The 18,677-nt window shown below is 34.0% G+C and overlaps 2 protein-coding genes across 7 annotated transcripts; both read left to right on the top strand.

Moving 5' to 3' along the window:
* The first annotated feature begins 301 nt into the window (after positions 1-301).
* LOC143152270 (uncharacterized) lies at positions 302-4,147 on the top strand. Of its 6 annotated transcripts, none has more exons than XM_076322191.1 (3): positions 302-389; positions 1,088-1,778; positions 1,914-4,147. In XM_076322191.1, exons 2-3 carry the CDS (start codon positions 1,341-1,343, stop codon positions 2,265-2,267), a joined length of 792 nt encoding a protein of 263 aa, XP_076178306.1. In that variant the 5' UTR covers positions 302-389; positions 1,088-1,340; the 3' UTR covers positions 2,268-4,147. The 6 variants fall into 6 exon arrangements, with proteins under 6 accessions (XP_076178306.1, XP_076178305.1, XP_076178304.1 ...); XM_076322190.1 differs by having other exon boundaries at positions 325-394; XM_076322189.1 differs by having other exon boundaries at positions 350-536.
* Positions 4,148-6,376: 2,229 nt separating this feature from the next.
* Positions 6,377-13,625, top strand: LOC143152205 (uncharacterized). The gene is made up of 4 exons (XM_076322053.1): positions 6,377-6,830; positions 7,080-7,475; positions 7,577-7,660; positions 7,734-13,625. The coding sequence occupies exons 1-4, from the start codon at positions 6,813-6,815 to the stop codon at positions 9,831-9,833; spliced, it is 2,598 nt and encodes an 865-aa protein (XP_076178168.1). The 5' UTR covers positions 6,377-6,812; the 3' UTR covers positions 9,834-13,625.
* The last annotated feature ends 5,052 nt before the right edge of the window (positions 13,626-18,677 follow it).

Here is an 18,677-nt window from a genome sequence, read left to right as displayed (position 1 = left end):
GTTAATTACATTCAATATTAATAATCGAATATAAAATTTTTTTTATTTAATAGTTTTTAATTGTTTGATATTCATGTAAACAATTTCTTAATTTAAATGATACAAAACATTTCTATCTATTCAAATTGATTATTGTAAAATACATAATACTATTTTATGATATTTAAACTACAAAATAATGATTATTGTTTGAAATTTAAAACTAATTTATCAATTTCTTTTCTTCATTTATAAACCTATAAATATAAGTAACTGTCGGAGGTCTATATTTTTTTATATACTTCATGGACATTGATGCAACGTAACACGTGTTGGGTCGAGTACGTTTATTTAAAGAGAGAGAAGACGTAGTAGTTTCACCAGAAACACGGAATTTTCGTCACTGATTCGTAAGGTCAATTTAACATTAGTAATAAATTTTTAAGTATATCGGGCGGGAATACAGTTACAACGGCAGTGAAATATCATGATAAATAAATAATCACCAAGAATCCCAGTTGTGGTATTTCAGGAACAATCGCTCACGGCACGACCTGGTACGACAAGAATGAGCTGGCATAATTCGTTGTACTCATTAGTTCGAAGCAATCGTTTCTTAATATTTAATATGTTTTATAATGGTGCCGTTTGCTTTGTTTCTGATTACTGATCATTTCGATCGTGATGTAAACTATCAGTCCTGCTTCTCTACACGATTTACCTAACCTGCGTTATTATGATTTATAACCTAATTAATACCCATAACATATTGTTATCTAGTTCCATTGTGAAATGAAATCAATTATTTTGTGTGTGTGCATATATATTAACAACATATTGCAACAAATCGTGTATGTATAATATAATCGAAATTTGCTTGTTTGAATTTTTGATTCAGTTTAAGCATTAAAGAAACAAACAAACAAGGTACTTATAGGTACAGATTCGATTGTCTAGAATGTTTTTTTTTGGAATTAATGTTTTTAAAATCTTTAGTGTCATGGTAAACTTTTAAAATACTTAAAACTCAATTATAAATATTTATGTATATATAAATTGACGTACATATTAATGATTTATTAACAGTACTTTTTCTGTACAATTTCAGACGAGGATAATAAAAATAATTGGTACAAAGTCCATATACCAAAGAAGAAACAAAATAGCATAGCAAAGGTTCTACAAAAAAAAAAAAACACAATAGATCATAAAAGATTTAAGCATTGTAGTGGTGCAGAAGGGCTCTATGTGCTCCACATCAGCTTCAGCAAATGGTACTTTAGTTTTCAAGAATATTGTGTCAAGACATCAAAGGAGGAATTCATCTGCAAATTATAACCTTGGTATACGACAGAGGCAGAATGCGCAACGAAATCACTGCAGCAGTACTATTCTTAGTACAGCTGATAGAAAAAAACGAAAAATTTAGTCCTGATCAATTGGAGTGTTTCAAACGACGTTTGGTCGAATTATTGACGGAACGTTTTAAAAATCATTGGTTTCCTGACAAACCATTCAAAGGTCAAGGTTATCGTTGTATTCGTGTAAATGGTCACAATCGGAGGGATGCAACTTTGGAGAGTGCTGCTAATGCTGCTGGTGTTAAATACGAAGATCTATCGTTACCAGTAGAATTAACACTATGGGTTGATCCTAATGAAGTTTGCTGCCGATTTGGAGAAAGTAAAGGGTCCTATTGCACATTGGCATCATTTGATGATAAAGAAAATACTGTACCAATTTTTCATGGAAACGAAGAACGTGAAAATAAACAATCTGAGGGGCTGACTAAGATACAGGTTAATATATGTTATCACATATGCATTTGCGTGGAGTACATTTACATTTTTTCATTCTTAATGTGGAACAATAATACAAATTATGTAGAAAACTTAGAGTGTGGTTAAAATAAATTCCATGTTGGTTTTTTACAGAAATCCCCTTTGACCGCCAATGCAGAACAACAACAAAAATCAAAACCATTAAGCTCTGCTAATCAAAATCAACAGCATAGTAATAATGGTACAGGTAGGAGACGCAATTTGAACAGCCCCAGGCTACATATTAATAGAAATCGTTCATGGTTTGGTCACTCCTTCAGTATGGGTTATGGTCCTCATCCAATAAGTCAACCATGGTATAATATTATGCCTCCTCATTTTTTGGGTGGCCCATCCCCACCTCCTTTTATGGGCCATCGAGGAAATAAGTGGATTCATCCACCCTCTTATCCTACAGGACCTGCCCGTTTCCACCATTGGTCTCCCAAAGCTGCTCTTAAAGTATAAACAAACCCTCTTTATGAAAGTAGTTAAGAAATCTGTTCCTTTATATACGAAAGTAAAGTATAAAATTGTGTTGTCAATTCAGAAATTTTATATTTCAGTCTAAAAATACATGATATTAGTAGTAATATTGAAAAAATAATATTATAATTGCAATAATATATTATTGTTTGCATTCTTAAAAAATTGAATATGAACGTTTTTATATTAGGAACAGGTTTATTAACGTTTCAATGACGAAAATTATCCATTTTGTAATTACAAATGACCTTGTTCGAATTACGACTAAGGCTTACGATTTTTTATGATGAGAAATGTTGCATTATTACATGTTATATATAAATAATTAATTGGATGATAGATGTTTAATTCCGGATGCAAGGTTGCTTGTAAAATATTAGATTAGTGAGAATTTAACTAGAACGAATTAAGTCATTCATGTGTAAGACATAAAAATGAATGTCATATCACTTGACACTTTTTCTGATTAATCCTGGAGAAAAGGATTTAGTAAAAGATAGATCATATATATTTCACAAGGGAGCAGTATTGATTTTAAGCGGGTTTCCAAAATTAGATACAATTGCTCATTAAATTGTATGTAATGAATTTTAATGCCTTTATAGGCGATCTCAGTTCATTAGTAAATATTTCATATATAAATTCTATCATGTAATAGAAAGAGAGAGTTCCAAATAACTTTTTCTTTGATGTATATATAAAATGTATTCATAATAACTAGAGTTTCAAAATGTACTTTATTTTTCAATATTGTTATAGTACAATGCAGAACATAGAAAATTTAGCCATGTAATCTGCTAATTTGTGGAGATAATAATGTTCTATAACAATGTTGATAAACCATGTATGTTTTGAAGTTCTAGTAACAGTGATTTGAGAATGATCTTTGACAAGTTCAAATCAATAACTTTGTCTTTTATTGTATATGTGTATTATTATATTGCGTTAACAAATAGGAAAACAATATCTTATTTGATTTTACAGGCTTGTGGTGCAGAGAAATTTATAATATTTTGCTTCAAAAAGCACACCATACCTGTTACATAAACATACTGCCTCCATAGAAATTCTGTTCATAATCAGTTATACTAGAACATTGCTAAAAAAAATGTATGGATTTCATGGTTAATGTGCAGTTACAAAAATTGAATTTTTATTTTAATTATGCTCAACGTGAAGATAAATTGAGCTTATGTTTTTAAATGAAACTAATGAAACTTAGCATTTAAGAATATATATCATTGATGTTGGTAGATCTATAGCACATTGGAGTTGAAACTTTAATTCTGTCATACTAATGCTAATGTCATGTACATTCAATCTTGTATATTGTAGACAATTTATAACACCATAGTAATTTATACTTACTTAAACTATTTCCTCTTGCTTTGTTAACAATATACGTACGCTCCTTATCTTTATTCGGGATTTATCAATGTTTGAAGGCTTCAGAAACCAAGTAATACAAATAAGATTTTTCAATTGCCATATTATGCAGTATTTGGAATGTTACAAGTTAATTTTTTAGTATTTTCATATGTCATTTATCTTTGATTAATACTCAAAGATATACTTTGTGTAAATATATATACCGCAGTTAGTAATTAAACAATTGTTGTTCATTAACTTCTATACTTAAATAATTTGAATTACTTGTTTTCTGAACCCTTCATTCATGCTACATGAATGTTTTAGTATTGTTAGTGCCTAAAATGTGCAATTTCTTTAATTTATATTGTAACATAAACTTATTCATAAAAGTAACTATCACTTTATACAAGTGAGAATTTAATGTGAGAGTTACTTTTAAGAACTATGTTCTTGCAAGTATGTTATTGATTCATTGGCGCAGAAAATGTTCATTCTTATGAAAGATTTGCAGTATACAGTATATTTTAATGACACAACTAATTTATTTGACTTAAATATTTTATGAATTTTTCATTAATGTTTCAGAGCACTAAAATTAGTAAAAATGTAACAAATTTTTATTGAATGGCATAAATGTTACCATCTGTTACATATATATACATATATATATATATATATATATATATATAAAAATGTGAGTTTTACTAACTCTAACACAAATTGGGATATTGTTGTCATTAGGTACACTTGGTGTCGTTACATAAATTTCTAAAATTATAACCAGATACAGCATAAATATTACTGAACAGACTGTATTAGAGAAAATTTTATCAAATATATAGTATAAATTTGCAATTTTCATGTTTCACGTTTAGCATTATTTAATGTATGCATGAAATTTGCTCTATTATAAGTAATTTTTGTGTTCAATTTGTTAAAACTTATTCAGGAAGAGTCATTTTGTTGTTATAAAAGATATGAAAATTCTATATGAATATAGATATAGTGTATATGTAGAATTAAGCAATGTTGCATTCGGACATATTCTTTTATTAATATATATGATGCTCAACATTTGAAATGTTCCAAACTTTTTAATTGTGTTCATGTATAAAAAAAGAAAGAAATACTTTATGCTCCATATAATAACATTTTCAAATGATAGAAAATGTTCAGAAACAATTTTTTTATAAGAAATTTATATTCAAATAACATGTGATAAAATACATAGTATTTAATGGACATTTGCATGCTTGATGAAAAAAATTGCATAAAATTCAGGCAAAAAGTATGTTCTCTTTTATACAAAACATTCTTTTATACCTGTAACTTCTTAAAATACTTGATAGATAGACATTAAAATTTATAAGTGGATGTAGTGCTTTGGCACAGAAAATTAGTGACCATAGTTTGCAAAAAATATAGAAAAAAAGTTTACATAATATTGAAAGAGAAACCCAAGATTTGAATTTCCAATTTAATGGTACTATTTTTTCTCTTGTATGACCAATATGTAGACAAAATTTTAATACTTTATTATTGTACATTCTCTTATCAAGACTGTACTTTACAGTCATGTAAAAAAACTATTTATTAAAGGGAAAGCAAATTTGATATTAAGCATAAACTTTGTAGTAAATTGTCTTAATGTTTGGATCATTTCGATTGTAGGGTAAGGCACTATATAAGCGTATACATATATTCTACCACTGCTGTGTCATATGTTATAAGAATACTTCTTGCATAGTTGTGCAATGATGACTATAATCCTGTTCTAAAACCATACTGATCTTCGCATTTTTTCATAACTTCAAATATATATCTCTGTTTAGTACTTTGTTTCGTGTTATCCAATAAAAGATATATTACACATTCAAGCAAAATACTTATAGATTATTAATTGTACGACCTCTTTACTTTTAGTATTATAATCAAAATTTATGGACTTACTAACATAATTTTAAATCAAATTTTAAGGCACATTAGAATGATTCATAACTGTACTAAAAATCAAAAAGGTCATAATAAAACCATATTATTGGTAGATTGCAAATTAATGATTATTATTTCATTTTTAATATATACAAATATATTTTATTCAAGAAATTTGGTTATTATTGTGTATTAGTAAAATTAAAATATTGTAATTGTATACTTACAAATATTTTGTTTGTAATTTCATATATATTTCTTAAATTATGATAGTTCATATCTTTACACAAAGGTATTGCATTCAGGAATAAAATTATTCGAATAGCAACTTTGCAATTCATTCAAATTAATTCATGATTTATGTTCATTTTAATGTATTTTTGTGTAAATAAAACACAATCTTATTAAGTAAACAATTTTTCAAGTATTAAATACACATTGAGAACTTATTGTTGTACTAATAACATTAACAGTTTTATGATTTCAAGCATTACATATGTATGGGATATAGCAAATACTTAATAAATATTTCTGCAAATCAAGATTTGTTGATTTCTCTTCAAGTTACTTTCCATTTGATTTTCCTTTACAATTTAATATTAATTTTTTAATGTTACATTACTTTATTTTCGGAACTTATGTTAATTTCTATCATGTTTACCGCGTAAATTTGCTAGCAAGTTACCACTGGTAACGTGTAAGTGTCCAATAAGAGATGCAATAATTTTTCCAAGTGATTTCATTGGTCGTGTTCGAGTACTGTATTAAGTACGATTTTCATTATTGAAAATTTATTTTCAAACTCTTCCATTTTAATTGACAAATGTTTTTTTTTCTTCGCGTAAATGTATGACATATCGTGGAAAATCGTGAAAGTAATATGCTATGGTTTCGGTAGCTATTAAAAACGTCTGCAATGCAACTTGAACGTTGACGACTGAGTGACTTGGATGAGTTAGATGTGTGGCAAATGATAGAGAAATTTGCAATCTGTCGTTTCATAGGTTTTTATCGCACATATTTCGAAATTTTTATCGTAGATGTTATCGCATATAGTGCCCTTGTTACTGGCAATGCTATGAGAAAGTAAATAGCGTTGAAACGTGCAAAAACTATCCATATTTCTATACGAAGCAAACGATAGGGTTATGAGGCTCCAATTTCGAAGTCTCGCTATTCGTCAATATTTTTTCAGTGTTTTTAATATAATTTCTATTCTTCACGATGGCTGAAAAATGTAAGGTATGTACACTATGAATAAATAAGTATGATGCAGAAGTAAGGATTATGTTGAAATACAAAATTAGTATGTAAGAAACCGAAAAATAAAGATCATGAATAGTTTAATTAATGAAATAATAAAATGAAAGAGGCTAGAGATAAGAGAGTAAATACACTGTAACAATTAATTAATCTTTAATCTTTTCATTAGATTGCAATTACAGTTTCTACCATATGTGAAAGTTAGCAATTGTAGTACTTTAATTTTAGGAATGTGGTTGTAAATGTGCAAATTGCACTCAAAGTAATCAACAACATAATGACATGCATCTGCATGTAGAAATAGAAAATTTACGCCAACATCTAATGGAAAGAGATAATCATATTGCAACAATGGAGACACAGTTCTTAAATGAGGCCGACAAATTTCCAAATGGAGAACTGGCTTCAATAAAGGAAGAACTTTTAATCTGGCAGGAAAAATATTCAAGATTACACGAAGCTCACAAACGTATTCAGAAAGTAAATCAAAATCTTGAGGATAAATTATTGAAGATTGTAGATAAATGTGAAACAGAAAAAAGTGCATTTACCAAGGATATTGCAACTTTGTCCCACAGATTGGCAGATGCAAATTATACTATACATCATTTAACACAAGATAATGTATGTTTATTAATATTTTTAAAGTATAGAAGTATATAATTATTATTCCAAATTGAATGATATGTAGATAAAACCTGTTTTATAAATATTTTTTACTTCAGGAAAAGTACAGAAATGATGTGAATTTGGCAATACAGCTTCTTCAATGTAAACCTTCCAACTTCGTTGGTCAAAAATATGATTCTGTAAGTGGTTTATATTTATTTAATTTCAATGTGTCATAGAAATTATTCTCATAGTAACTATTATTTTTTTCAGTTACCTACTGAAGTACAGGCTAAAGTTAGAACATATGTTGCACAAAAAAAACGTACGAACGATGCTCCTCCTGATATCAAAAGTATTACTGTACCAATTTCAACATTTCCTCCAACAGCTATGGTATATAATGTAACTAAACCTGCACTTGACAAACTTAGTGACGATGATAGCGATGAATCCAAGCCACCAGTTGATGTTGTCTCTGCTGCTATAATGGCTAAGGTTTTAGAAGACCGGGAAAAAGAACGAATATTCTCTAAGCATTGTGATACTTGTACTTGTCATAGAAGTATTTTGATGGTTGATGCTGAAACTCAAATGAATGCGCAAGATGTTTTTTCTTGTAATGAATGTGCTATGAAATATGCACAAAACATAGAGAAATATTCAGATAATTCAAAAAACACAGAAAAAACTTGCCAAAACAAGGAAAGTCAAAATTCTATGTTACATGTGGCATACCATGAGGTAAATGAAAATATTAGTAATAATAAAATGCAATATCAGAGCAACTGTACAAAGACTACTAGCGGTCAACATTTATGCACAAAAGATAAATTTTTAAGTAGAAACGGTAAAGTCGTAGAAAGTGTAAAGGAAGATGGTCGTGTAAATGTTAATACAAAGGCTAGTTTAAATAAAAAGAACTTGTTGTGTAGAAGCGACTTGCAAATTCAAAGTGTTCTTCAAAATCAAAGTGCAAACACGACTAAACAGACAATGCCTCAAAAAATTGGTAATACATATATTAACAGCAAAATTAATTCTGATAAAGGAAAACTGGTAAAACCATATAAAAAATGCGAATCACAAATTGATAGTACATTCAATCCAAATCATTGGAACAAATTGGAAAAAAAGTCCTCTAGCCATAGTCACATAGTTCCTGAAAATTCTAACAGTTACTTTGATGGAAAAGAACAGAGTCCCATTGATATTATTAATGATAGATTGTGGAAAAATGAATGGACAAAATTAAAATCACAAGTTAATAAAAAGGACAGTAAAAATATAGGCAAAGTCTGTAGTGATATCGAAATTGATATTATTAACGATAGAGTCTGGAAAAATAATAAATCAACAGAGGAAATCCATCTTCCAACACAGTTAACATTAATAGAAGTAAAAAATATAGATAACAATTCAAACCAAAATGATTCTGGACAAATGGAAGTGGCCACTAGTCCAAGTTTCAGTAGTGATAGTATAGTAATTTCAACTTCCGATCCTTCTAGCAGTTCTAGTGATGTTGTTCAATCACTTAGTGGTTTGAATTTGCACAATGTTGGTAATTCGAAACCTAATAGTCAAAATCGAATAACTGGTCCAAGAAATTGTCTTGTGAGAGTCACACCTGGATCAAAAAATATTCTTCTAGATAATGCTGGACATTATAAAACTGTATTATACACTAGTGGATGTAACAAACCAAATACTGCTTTAGTTCATTCGAAAAGATTATCTCGATCTGGATCTGAAAGATCAATTTCAACCAGTAGCGAGGAAAGCTCTCCAATCTTGCTACATGACAATAATCAATTACAAAGAGTAGCTGAATGGGTGCAGTCATCTGTACATATGGATAATTCTGTGTCAAATTACACAAAATTAAAGCCTAACGAAAATATAACGAACAAGAGACCCTTAATGTATTTAACCGAGTCGCAAACAAAGTCGAAATTGTTCGAAGATGCTCGAAGGTTACATGAAAATACCGAAGAAAATAAATGTGAAGATTTAGTAGTAAATGTTCATGACCCTGGGGAAGGAAATTTAAATAATGATGTAAATAATTTTTCATCAAATGTAAATAATGTTGAACCAGAAAAGGAAAAAGATTTAATATCTTTTGACGTTCCAAACGAAGAGGAAAAGGATGTGCCCAAACCCCCCAATAAAACAGATATCACAGATTTTGATTATGAAGTTAAAATTACTAAAGAAATGCAAGAAACTTACTTAAAACTTGCCGCAAGTTTAAATCATGTCACGTTAAATTTACCAAGTACAGACGATGCAGATTTAACGATTGAAAAGTATAGAAAAGATCATAAAAAACTTCAACGGAGCCTCGAGAAGGCAGGATCGAAAATGTAAAGTATTTCAGCAAATATTTCAAAAGATTATTAGTACTATCACAGCAGGGAGTTCCTTTAAAGATAACAGAGCGTTATTTTTTGTAACTATACGAAATTAAGGCTGTACCAAGATCAGTAGCTTAGGAGAAAACATTCTATACACCACTGCAAACATAGAATTATATTTATTTAATTTGTATAGTTAATGTTAGCATTGCAGCTTTATTGCCTGATGAACGAGATTGGGTTATATCACGGTCACAGAATGTTGCCGATGTGTAATTATTTAGTAACTGCATTGTGTTAAATTGTGTAACATAATTGAAACATTTCGAGATTTATTCAATTTTTTCAATTCCATTTTACGAACGACACGAAAGATATTATATTACTTGATTTCTATTTTTCCGATTCTTTATAGTTTTGTAAAGAAACATTCTATGTCGAAAAATAGCCCAATTAAATTAGACGACGAAACTTTTATTCTTGTTACTGCGGTTAAATATTATAGAACGAATTGCGTTCGTATGTATTGAAACGTGACAATATTTAAGATTCGTTGTCGAATGTCAACAGCTATGTTCGCTGTACATTAGTGCGTACTACTTCCAATGATTAAGGCCACGCCGCAAAAAGTTTGCGTTGTAAAACATGATAGTTCGGACTAATTCGATAAGGAAAACACTAATAATTCTATTGACGACGTTAACGTGTGAAATTCAAAATTTAATTTTAATGGTTGTCGCAAACGTAGCGATAGAACGAATAATATATATTTTCCTTGCGTGCTCGTGCAGATATGGCAGGATATAGCGGTGACAATATTATAGTTGATCTAATTATTAAGGTGTATCTGTGAAGCAACGTTTTAAGGAACTTCATTGCGCAAGCAGAATATTTATGAGAATAACTCGTTCTCAACCGAGAAAGTCTACGATAAAAAATTTCTTTCGCGCAAAGATCATTGTCTGTGTTAAGGAATAATCCATGGTACCAAAGTTGAAAGCAATCGTTGCAAAGTTAATACGTTTAGTACTTATTTAATGATCCGCTTGAATCGATGTAACATAGTATAATTATCGTTCGTTTTCTGTTGCATGTTTCCTTACACATGTTCCTTTTGAAGAACGTTTGTGATCTCTATAAGAATAAAAAAAAAAGAAAAAAAGAAAATATACTACATGTGTATAATTAGATTAAGTCCATGGATCTTTGCCTCATTTTCAATTAGTCGGTCTAAACTGCTCGATTAAATCGTGATTCTTTTGTTACAGAGTGTATACCGATAGAAAGAGGTGAGAACTACAATTTATCTAAACAAAAAAAAAAAAAAGAAACAAAATTCACAATCACTTCATTACTGTATTTTAACCGATTACAGTAATTTCTGCATTCAAGTGACAAAATCGCGACTAGCCCCGAGAGCGAGCGAGACAGACCAATAGCGAGCGAGCCTCGCATTACACGAGTACGGCGCCCTACGATTTCAAAGCGATACCGCACGTGTATCTTTATAAAACTATTATCGACGAATCGGTAAGATTCCTTCAATAAAAATCGGTCGAAACTTGACCTAATTCCGACTATTAATCACACGTCGTTCGTATCGTTTCTGATAAATGTTCAACGATTGTAACATTGTACGATGTAAAAATAGTCCGAATGAGATCGCGTTCGGACATATTTTTATCGGCAAAAGAAAGCTTACCAATTCATCGACGATACTTTCACGAAAATCTATCGACAAATACGCAAACTTGACATTTCGCTAATGGATTAGAAAAATTAAATTCCACGTGCGTTTCACGTCGCTTTGGCCGTACGACTACACGTAAATAGTATTGCAATACTATAGTACAAATTGTCACTTGAAATTACTGTATTGTGTATCGGCTGGTACAAGTCTACTTCGTTGTAGTATTTCGACTAATTTTATTCGGTGACGAGACGAAGCGTTACGTCGATCGATCGAGGTGACACTCGAATAGCGTTTCTTTGAACGTTCGTAATTGATTTTCGTAGCGAATCAGTCGGATCAGTGCTGTTCGCGCGACTCTGTTCCTATCTACGCGTCGTATTAGATTTGTTGTGTGTAACGCGAATCGTGTAACGATTTATCGCCGATAATGTCCACAATGAAACAACGGAGACAGTACACCGAAAACTCCGCGGTTCAACATCGGACAGCACTGGATCGGATAAAAATTGCTGATCTTGAAGTCTAAAAAACGCTTGCAGTCTAAACTCGTTCGACGACATTTACAATGTTGCATCTCGATGCGAACGAATATTGCTCCCCGCTTTTCGATTCGTGCAATAGAAAGCTCTGGCGTTACGCGAACGTTACGCGGCGATCGAGCCCGGAAAGCGTGTCTGATAGGAATCGATCGAACGTGATCGTACGTTACGGTGATAACGTTCAGTGTAAATACATATATTATATACGCATTATATACGAAGAAGAATAATAATAACCGATCGAGATTGGGACGCGTGGGCGTGTTGCCTCGCGTTCGGGATACGAACGAAGATCGGAACGAATCGCGTATTCTTAGCCTGTCCGTCAATGCGAAACGATCACGGCTGAAACATAGGTGATCTCTCTCGGTGTCCGAACCCAAGTGATTTTTGTAGCCCCGTTAATTAAAGAGGTGTATGGAGTCATCGATATTACGATACGCAATTTATGAATATACTGGGTGTGAGAAAATATTCGTCGCGGCGGAGTATTCCACGCAGTTGATATCCGTGGAAGAAAGAAAAAAAAAAAAGTAAAATTTATCTTGAACCGATCGTTTTGGGATTAAAGACAGTAGATCGGTATTGGTATATATATATATATAGAAATGGAAGACACAGCGAGGGAAGCGTCTTTCGCGTACAGTTCCTTTGAAACTTTCCATTCTGTTGCGAACTAGAGTACACAGATATCGTAAAGAAAATGTGACTCGTTCGAATGTTCAAGAATTTCGTTCCCGAATTTTCAAACGGATCCGTATCGATTCGAGTACCCATAATCCGCGCGAGCATCGACGAATATTTGATCCACACCCCTTAAACGTATAAAGAGCAATGAAAAGTATCCATTTAGTATAAACTGCGAAGTATATATTCCAGTCACGTTCAATATGCTTCGAAGGAAACAGGTGTTCCCTGAATTAACCGTCTACAAAAATATCGGTACGTAAAAATTATTATGGTATGATAAAGGCAAATTTTCTATACGGAAAAGCGCAATAAGAACCATCGATGTATCTCAATTTCCACGAGGGAACGAGCGAACGAATTCACGATGGGGCGAACCAAATTGATAAGATTTGATTTCGCGCGACGTTACAACGCCGAGTTGGTCAAGCAGAGATTTAACGGGAGTTTCATCGATTCGAGTATTAAAGATTGCACCCGTGTACGCGGTTTTTGCACGCGTGTGTCGCGGATTTTCACTTCGATTCGTTTCACGCGCGACGGTGCATCGATGCCAAAACAACCAACCGGAAGACTCCGTATCTCTGACTTTCTCGACTACCTCGTTGCATCCCTTAGTCCTCGACGAAGTAAAGGATAACAATCCTCTCTGCGTAGGACCAAGCTCTCTGGGTTTTCAAATCGTGCGAAACAATACCACGTTTCGGGTGTTATTAATCTCGGCCGAGATTAATCGAAACGTGCCGATTGCTTCGGACTCGACACGAAACGATTACACGTGTAACAGTTACCCATTTAACTCAAAGTCAGGTGTACCGTATGTAACGCGACGGTGATTATTATGTAAACTGTACATATACAACCGAATAAAATGTGTTTAAAAGGAGACGCGTCAGTTTCATCCCGCGGGTTCTCCTGTGCGTTCGAACGATCGTATTTACAGGTTTTAACTTTCATCGCTCGAAAGGTACGCGACAAAGAAGCTGCGTGTTTCATCAAAATTTAGTTTCGTGTAATTGTTCATCGATCGCGAAACTTTTTATTTCATTCTCAATGTAACCGCAAATTTGAAAAATTTCCTTTTCTTTCATTTTAAAGTTTCCAATTCTTCGGAAGTTTCGGTTAACTACGAGTCTCTTTACTTTATTTCGTATTTTGTATTTCCATCCACTAATTCGTTTCATTTTGTTCGTCGGTACTTGGAATACACATCAAAATTTATTTCCGTCCGATCGTCAACCTTCTTGCGTTATTAATATTCGATTTACAAGCGTTAAGATTCTTATTTCGATAAAATAGTTTTCGGTACAAAGTTACACCATTTTCGTTCCTCCTTGTACGACACTTGAATATATTTTTTCCACACGTTTCGGTCGTTACGTGATTTGTCGGCAAATTTCATTTCCGTGCGAACTGTACCGATTTATTGTCGCAACAGAGTGAACAAAATCTGACGCACGCTTGCCGCCGCGCTATTCGAAGCACACATGCACGAAATTGATCCCACACGATCAGGCCGAGCCCAGCTCGCTTAAATCAAGCTAATGTTCCAATAATTTGGATCCAGTAGACCTGGTTCGACCAAATGAATGAATGAACGGCCTCGCCTGCGAGTTTACACATGCAACACTTGCGTAGTATAACGCGCATTCAAACGGTACTCGGTTGTCTATAATTGTTGTAACACGTTTTGTGGTGTACACCGTCGAGTGTGTGGGTTGGACGAGTAGGTGTACATTTCTCGACGATCGATATCCAGGAAGAAAATTAGGAACAATCCCACTCCACCGTATCCAAAATTATTTTCATTTCTAGTTTCTCCTCTTTCCTATTCGAATTTTATCGACGAGCCCCGAGTTCGAAAATTTCAATTCGATTCGAAATTTGTACTCCGAGTTCACAAATTTTATTCGATAGAATGCACGCTTTTTGGAATTTTTTTTTGCGCCTTTAATGATACAAATGATTAAAATTAACATAATTGCAAGGTATAAAGAAAATTTATATTTCGGTATCACGCGAGTCTTGAACGAAGAGTTCTATTCAGGAAAAAAGTTTACGCAAGAAATTTCTGCAAAAATTTATCGATGCACATTCATTGGATTTGTAACGTTTCGGAATTATTGTTTGAGATAATATTATCAGATTCAACGCTTCCGTCGAACAAATAAACCAATTACGCTTGTCGCGTCCCACGTTGTGTGGAAACAGTAACAATGAAATAATCTTCTATTCTACAGTTAAAACACGAAAGTGACTAATTTACCATTTCTTTCGCAATTGATTCGTAGTTGATATTTTACATAGATGCTAAATATAAAAAAGCATCGTTGTCAATGTTTCATGGTTTCCCAAAGTGTGATTAAATTTTGATACTCCGATTTTAAGCTTTCAAATTTTTTAAATTATTTACGTTACTTCTTTACCGGGAATTGTGCAATATATAACATTGCAAATACATTTCATCGATAGACAATTTTGAGGCACCAACATTGTCGATAGACTAATTATCGAAACATTGAAAATCGTAGTAACGTACAGGATGATTCGAAAGTTCTATTCCAAAATTTATAAGCGTATTCTATATCTTAAAGCGTAAAAGTTTTAACATACTTTTGTTTCGGAGATCACTTTGTGTTGTAACGCGAATTGCAGTGAGCATTTTCAAAGCAGTTGAAACGAGTACGAAGGAACCTTGTTAATTTTATTTTCCCTTCTGTCGAGTAACGTAAACAATCGATAACGTGTAACGTAATCAATGCATGCAATTCCGGTAGAAATCGGCCGGAAGTCTTCGAACGTATGCGACAATCTACGGTACGGTGCATCAACGCGCGTGTGTCTTCCAATGGAGGCCACTTGGAGCATCTACTGTGAAATTATGCAGCAAGTTAACACTTGGCCAACCACACACTTTCTGTGAACCGCGTGCAACAGCGTGGCATAACGTAAACTCCTTTACCTAACTTCTGGAATACAGGAATTAACGACACGAAATTTTTGCGTAGAACACGCGTCTCAATTTTCCCACAGAGCTTTTGAATCACTCGGTATATAGTACGTACTTACTATAAAGAGGATCTAACGAGAGTCAATCAAATTGAATGGGTGTCTAGAAGAATGGTGCATAAAATGTACAGGAAAATTGAATAAATATTCATCGCACGAAGTAATCGAGGAAGAAGCTAGTGTAATATACGCTCTCTGAAAAATAAATTCAATGATGAGAAAGTAATTTATCGATTACAAAAGCACAGGATTGGATATCAAAATATATAAACGTTTTTAAACACCCGTTCAATTATAATCGAATATAATTATTCATGCCCAGTTATCGACATTCTTTATACCGTACAATCGATAATCTCTGTCTATGAAAATTTGTGTTAAAGTGGGGATAGAATTTATTAGATACAAATAATATTTTTTTGTTCACTAATTACCTCTTCCTTTCCCTTTCTTTTTTGTAGACAAATTGAAGCAAAATTTTTGACACATCGTACATGTATTTCTAGAGCGATATAACTGAAAAAAGTAAGTTTTTGGGAAAGGTGAGAAACTATTTGCGAACTTGGTGGAAAATTATTTATCGAACGAATAATGTTAACAGAAAGGACAGATTATAAGAAACAACGTGTTTGCTATTCGTTTCAGACGACAAGTGATAGTATTTTTATACAAGATGCTTTCATCAAATTCCTAAATGAAGTTAGCGCACTGTTGGTGGTTAATAATGTTCAACTTCTTCCTGTTAGTAATACAAAAGTCACGTTTTTTGAGTTGCTGTCAATCTCAAATATATCATCGTAATTTTGGATCTCCCAATTCGATCACTGTACTTTCAATCTCTACTTTTCCTCTCTACTTTTCCCCCAAGTTTACCAAAGAGGACCCGAACGACGCGGTCGAAAGATTTAAAAATTTCAATGAAACACGTTCTACGCTTTCACGAATCTCGTAAACAAATTGTTCCCTTCCTCTCTCATACCTATTTTCGTGCCTCGGTTCTTACATTTTTCCTCTTTACTTCTTCCTTACGTGTACCAAAGAAGACCCAAACAACCTACTCCAAAGATTTAAAATACATTTATTACCCATTTCTGGCACCAGTTGCAATCTCGCAACGCGTCAATTCGGTCACGGCGCGATCAGATACGTGATTGATCAGATATTTAAATTAATAAAAAATCTCTCTTTAAAATCTGTAGATGAATCGTGAAACAGCTTATTAGTCACCTCTTCGGCGATCAACAGTCGTCCATTTTCGTTTATCGACGTACTCGAGATATTGGTCTTGAATCATTAATACGTGTAATTACAGTTTCGATTATAAATATTTCTCCCTGGTTTGCACTCACCCGGAAAACTTGTAGCCAGGAAGTCGCGAAAAGACGACGTTTTCCCCGACGCTTGGACATCGCGCGAGCGCCTCCCAAGTGACCAGCCTCGTACCCTCGCTTTCTCGGCGAACAGTCGAGCCGGCCAACCCCGCGGCAGTAAGGACGCGTTCGTGCTCACGCGAAGACGCGGACCGACGCCGCGGCCGACCACGTCGATGCCGACTACCGACCCTTCCTTGAGGCTCGCACCCTCGTAAATGCACCCTGCCCGGCGTCACCACTTCGCTGTCCACCTGGTAGCCAGGTAAGACTCCGCCGCGTCTTCGAAAACTTCCACTCTGTTCGCCTCTTTGTTATTCAAACTTCGACTCTACTCGCTTTTCTTCGAAAACTTTAACTCTACTTACCTCTTTGTGAACTTACTTCGGCTCTATTCGCCATTTCGTTATTCGAACTTTCACTCCGTTCGTCCCTTCGAAAACTTCGACTCTATTAGATTCTTTGAAAACTTCGACTCTATTCGCCTCTATTCAAACTTCGACTCTACTCGATTCTTTGAAAACTTCTTCACCGTTTACCCCTTTGAAAACTTCGACTCCATTCATCTTTATTCAAACTTCTACTCTATCCATCTCTTCGTTATTCAAATTTCGAATCTACTCGTCTCTTCGTTAATCAAACTTCGACTCTATTCGACTCTTTGAAAACTTCAATACTATTACCTCTTCGAAACTTTCGACTCTATTCATCTCTATTCGACTCTATTCGCCTCTCCGTTATTCAAACTTCGTCCCTATTCGCCCTTTGAAAACTTCGTTCCTATCCGCGATCCGAATCACTCCACAAGACTCCGCTCTCGGTTCCAAAGTGTAACACACTCGGTGGAAGACACGAAACCGCCGAAAGGTGTTGCTCGGACCACGAGAAGGGTAGCAAGGGTATCCCTCTGGATACACATCGCGATCGTAACGCGTTTCGTGCAATTTCAATCCTTGTATCCTCTATCGGTGTATTTCCTCCACTGAGTGTACCTGGAAACTATTTTCGGTCCCTTTATATCCGGCGAACGTGTTTCGAGGGTTTCCATCGTTCGTCGAACGGTCTTCGCGGATGGTCTCGGTTTGTGGATTGTGATCCTGTTAGGGTGATTTTCTAGGAGGAGTATGGGGGCAAGTTTTGAAATTTCTTTACGACACGTACGACGGAATTCGCGCCGTTTACGTGACTGCCGTGCGAGGTCGTACTTGAAATTTCATGGGTCAAGTCTTTTTTTCGGTCGCGTCGGATAACATCTGCCGCGCGATTATTATAATCGCCACCTTGACGCAACGCGAGACTTATCGAAGCGAACACGTTGCAAGTAAGCGGGTCTCGTCCGGCGATCCGCGAGGTTAACTGGATCCGTGACCGGGAGACGCGGAAACCGTTGCGAAAAAGTTGATCGATGGGTTACGTGGATCCCGTGGAGGCGCTTAGATCACGTGAATCGTCTCTGGTTCTCATTCAGGCTCTGGAAAAAAAAAGTGGTGCGCGCGCTCGAGAGCGTCCCTCGTGGCGGTCTCCGTGGTCGGATTTGAATCAGATCGATAAAAGTCCGA

Source organism: Ptiloglossa arizonensis, chromosome 10 (genome assembly GCF_051014685.1).
Source record: "Ptiloglossa arizonensis isolate GNS036 chromosome 10, iyPtiAriz1_principal, whole genome shotgun sequence".
Classification (NCBI taxonomy): domain Eukaryota; kingdom Metazoa; phylum Arthropoda; class Insecta; order Hymenoptera; family Colletidae; genus Ptiloglossa; species Ptiloglossa arizonensis.
The sequence above is the reverse complement of the archived record's forward strand: the minus strand, read 5'-3'. Positions and strand labels throughout refer to the sequence as shown.

Bases quoted from the DNA above. Each gene is read 5' to 3' on its own strand.
- LOC143152270 (XM_076322191.1), top strand. From the start codon at position 1,341: ATGCGCAACGAAATCACTGCAGCAGTACTATTCTTAGTACAGCTGATA. The intron at 1,779-1,913 runs GTTAATATATGT...GGTTTTTTACAG, and splicing joins AGGGGCTGACTAAGATACAG to AAATCCCCTTTGACCGCCAA.
- LOC143152205 (XM_076322053.1), top strand. The intron at 7,476-7,576 runs GTATGTTTATTA...TTTTTACTTCAG, and splicing joins ATCATTTAACACAAGATAAT to GAAAAGTACAGAAATGATGT. The intron at 7,661-7,733 runs GTAAGTGGTTTA...TATTTTTTTCAG, and splicing joins TTGGTCAAAAATATGATTCT to TTACCTACTGAAGTACAGGC.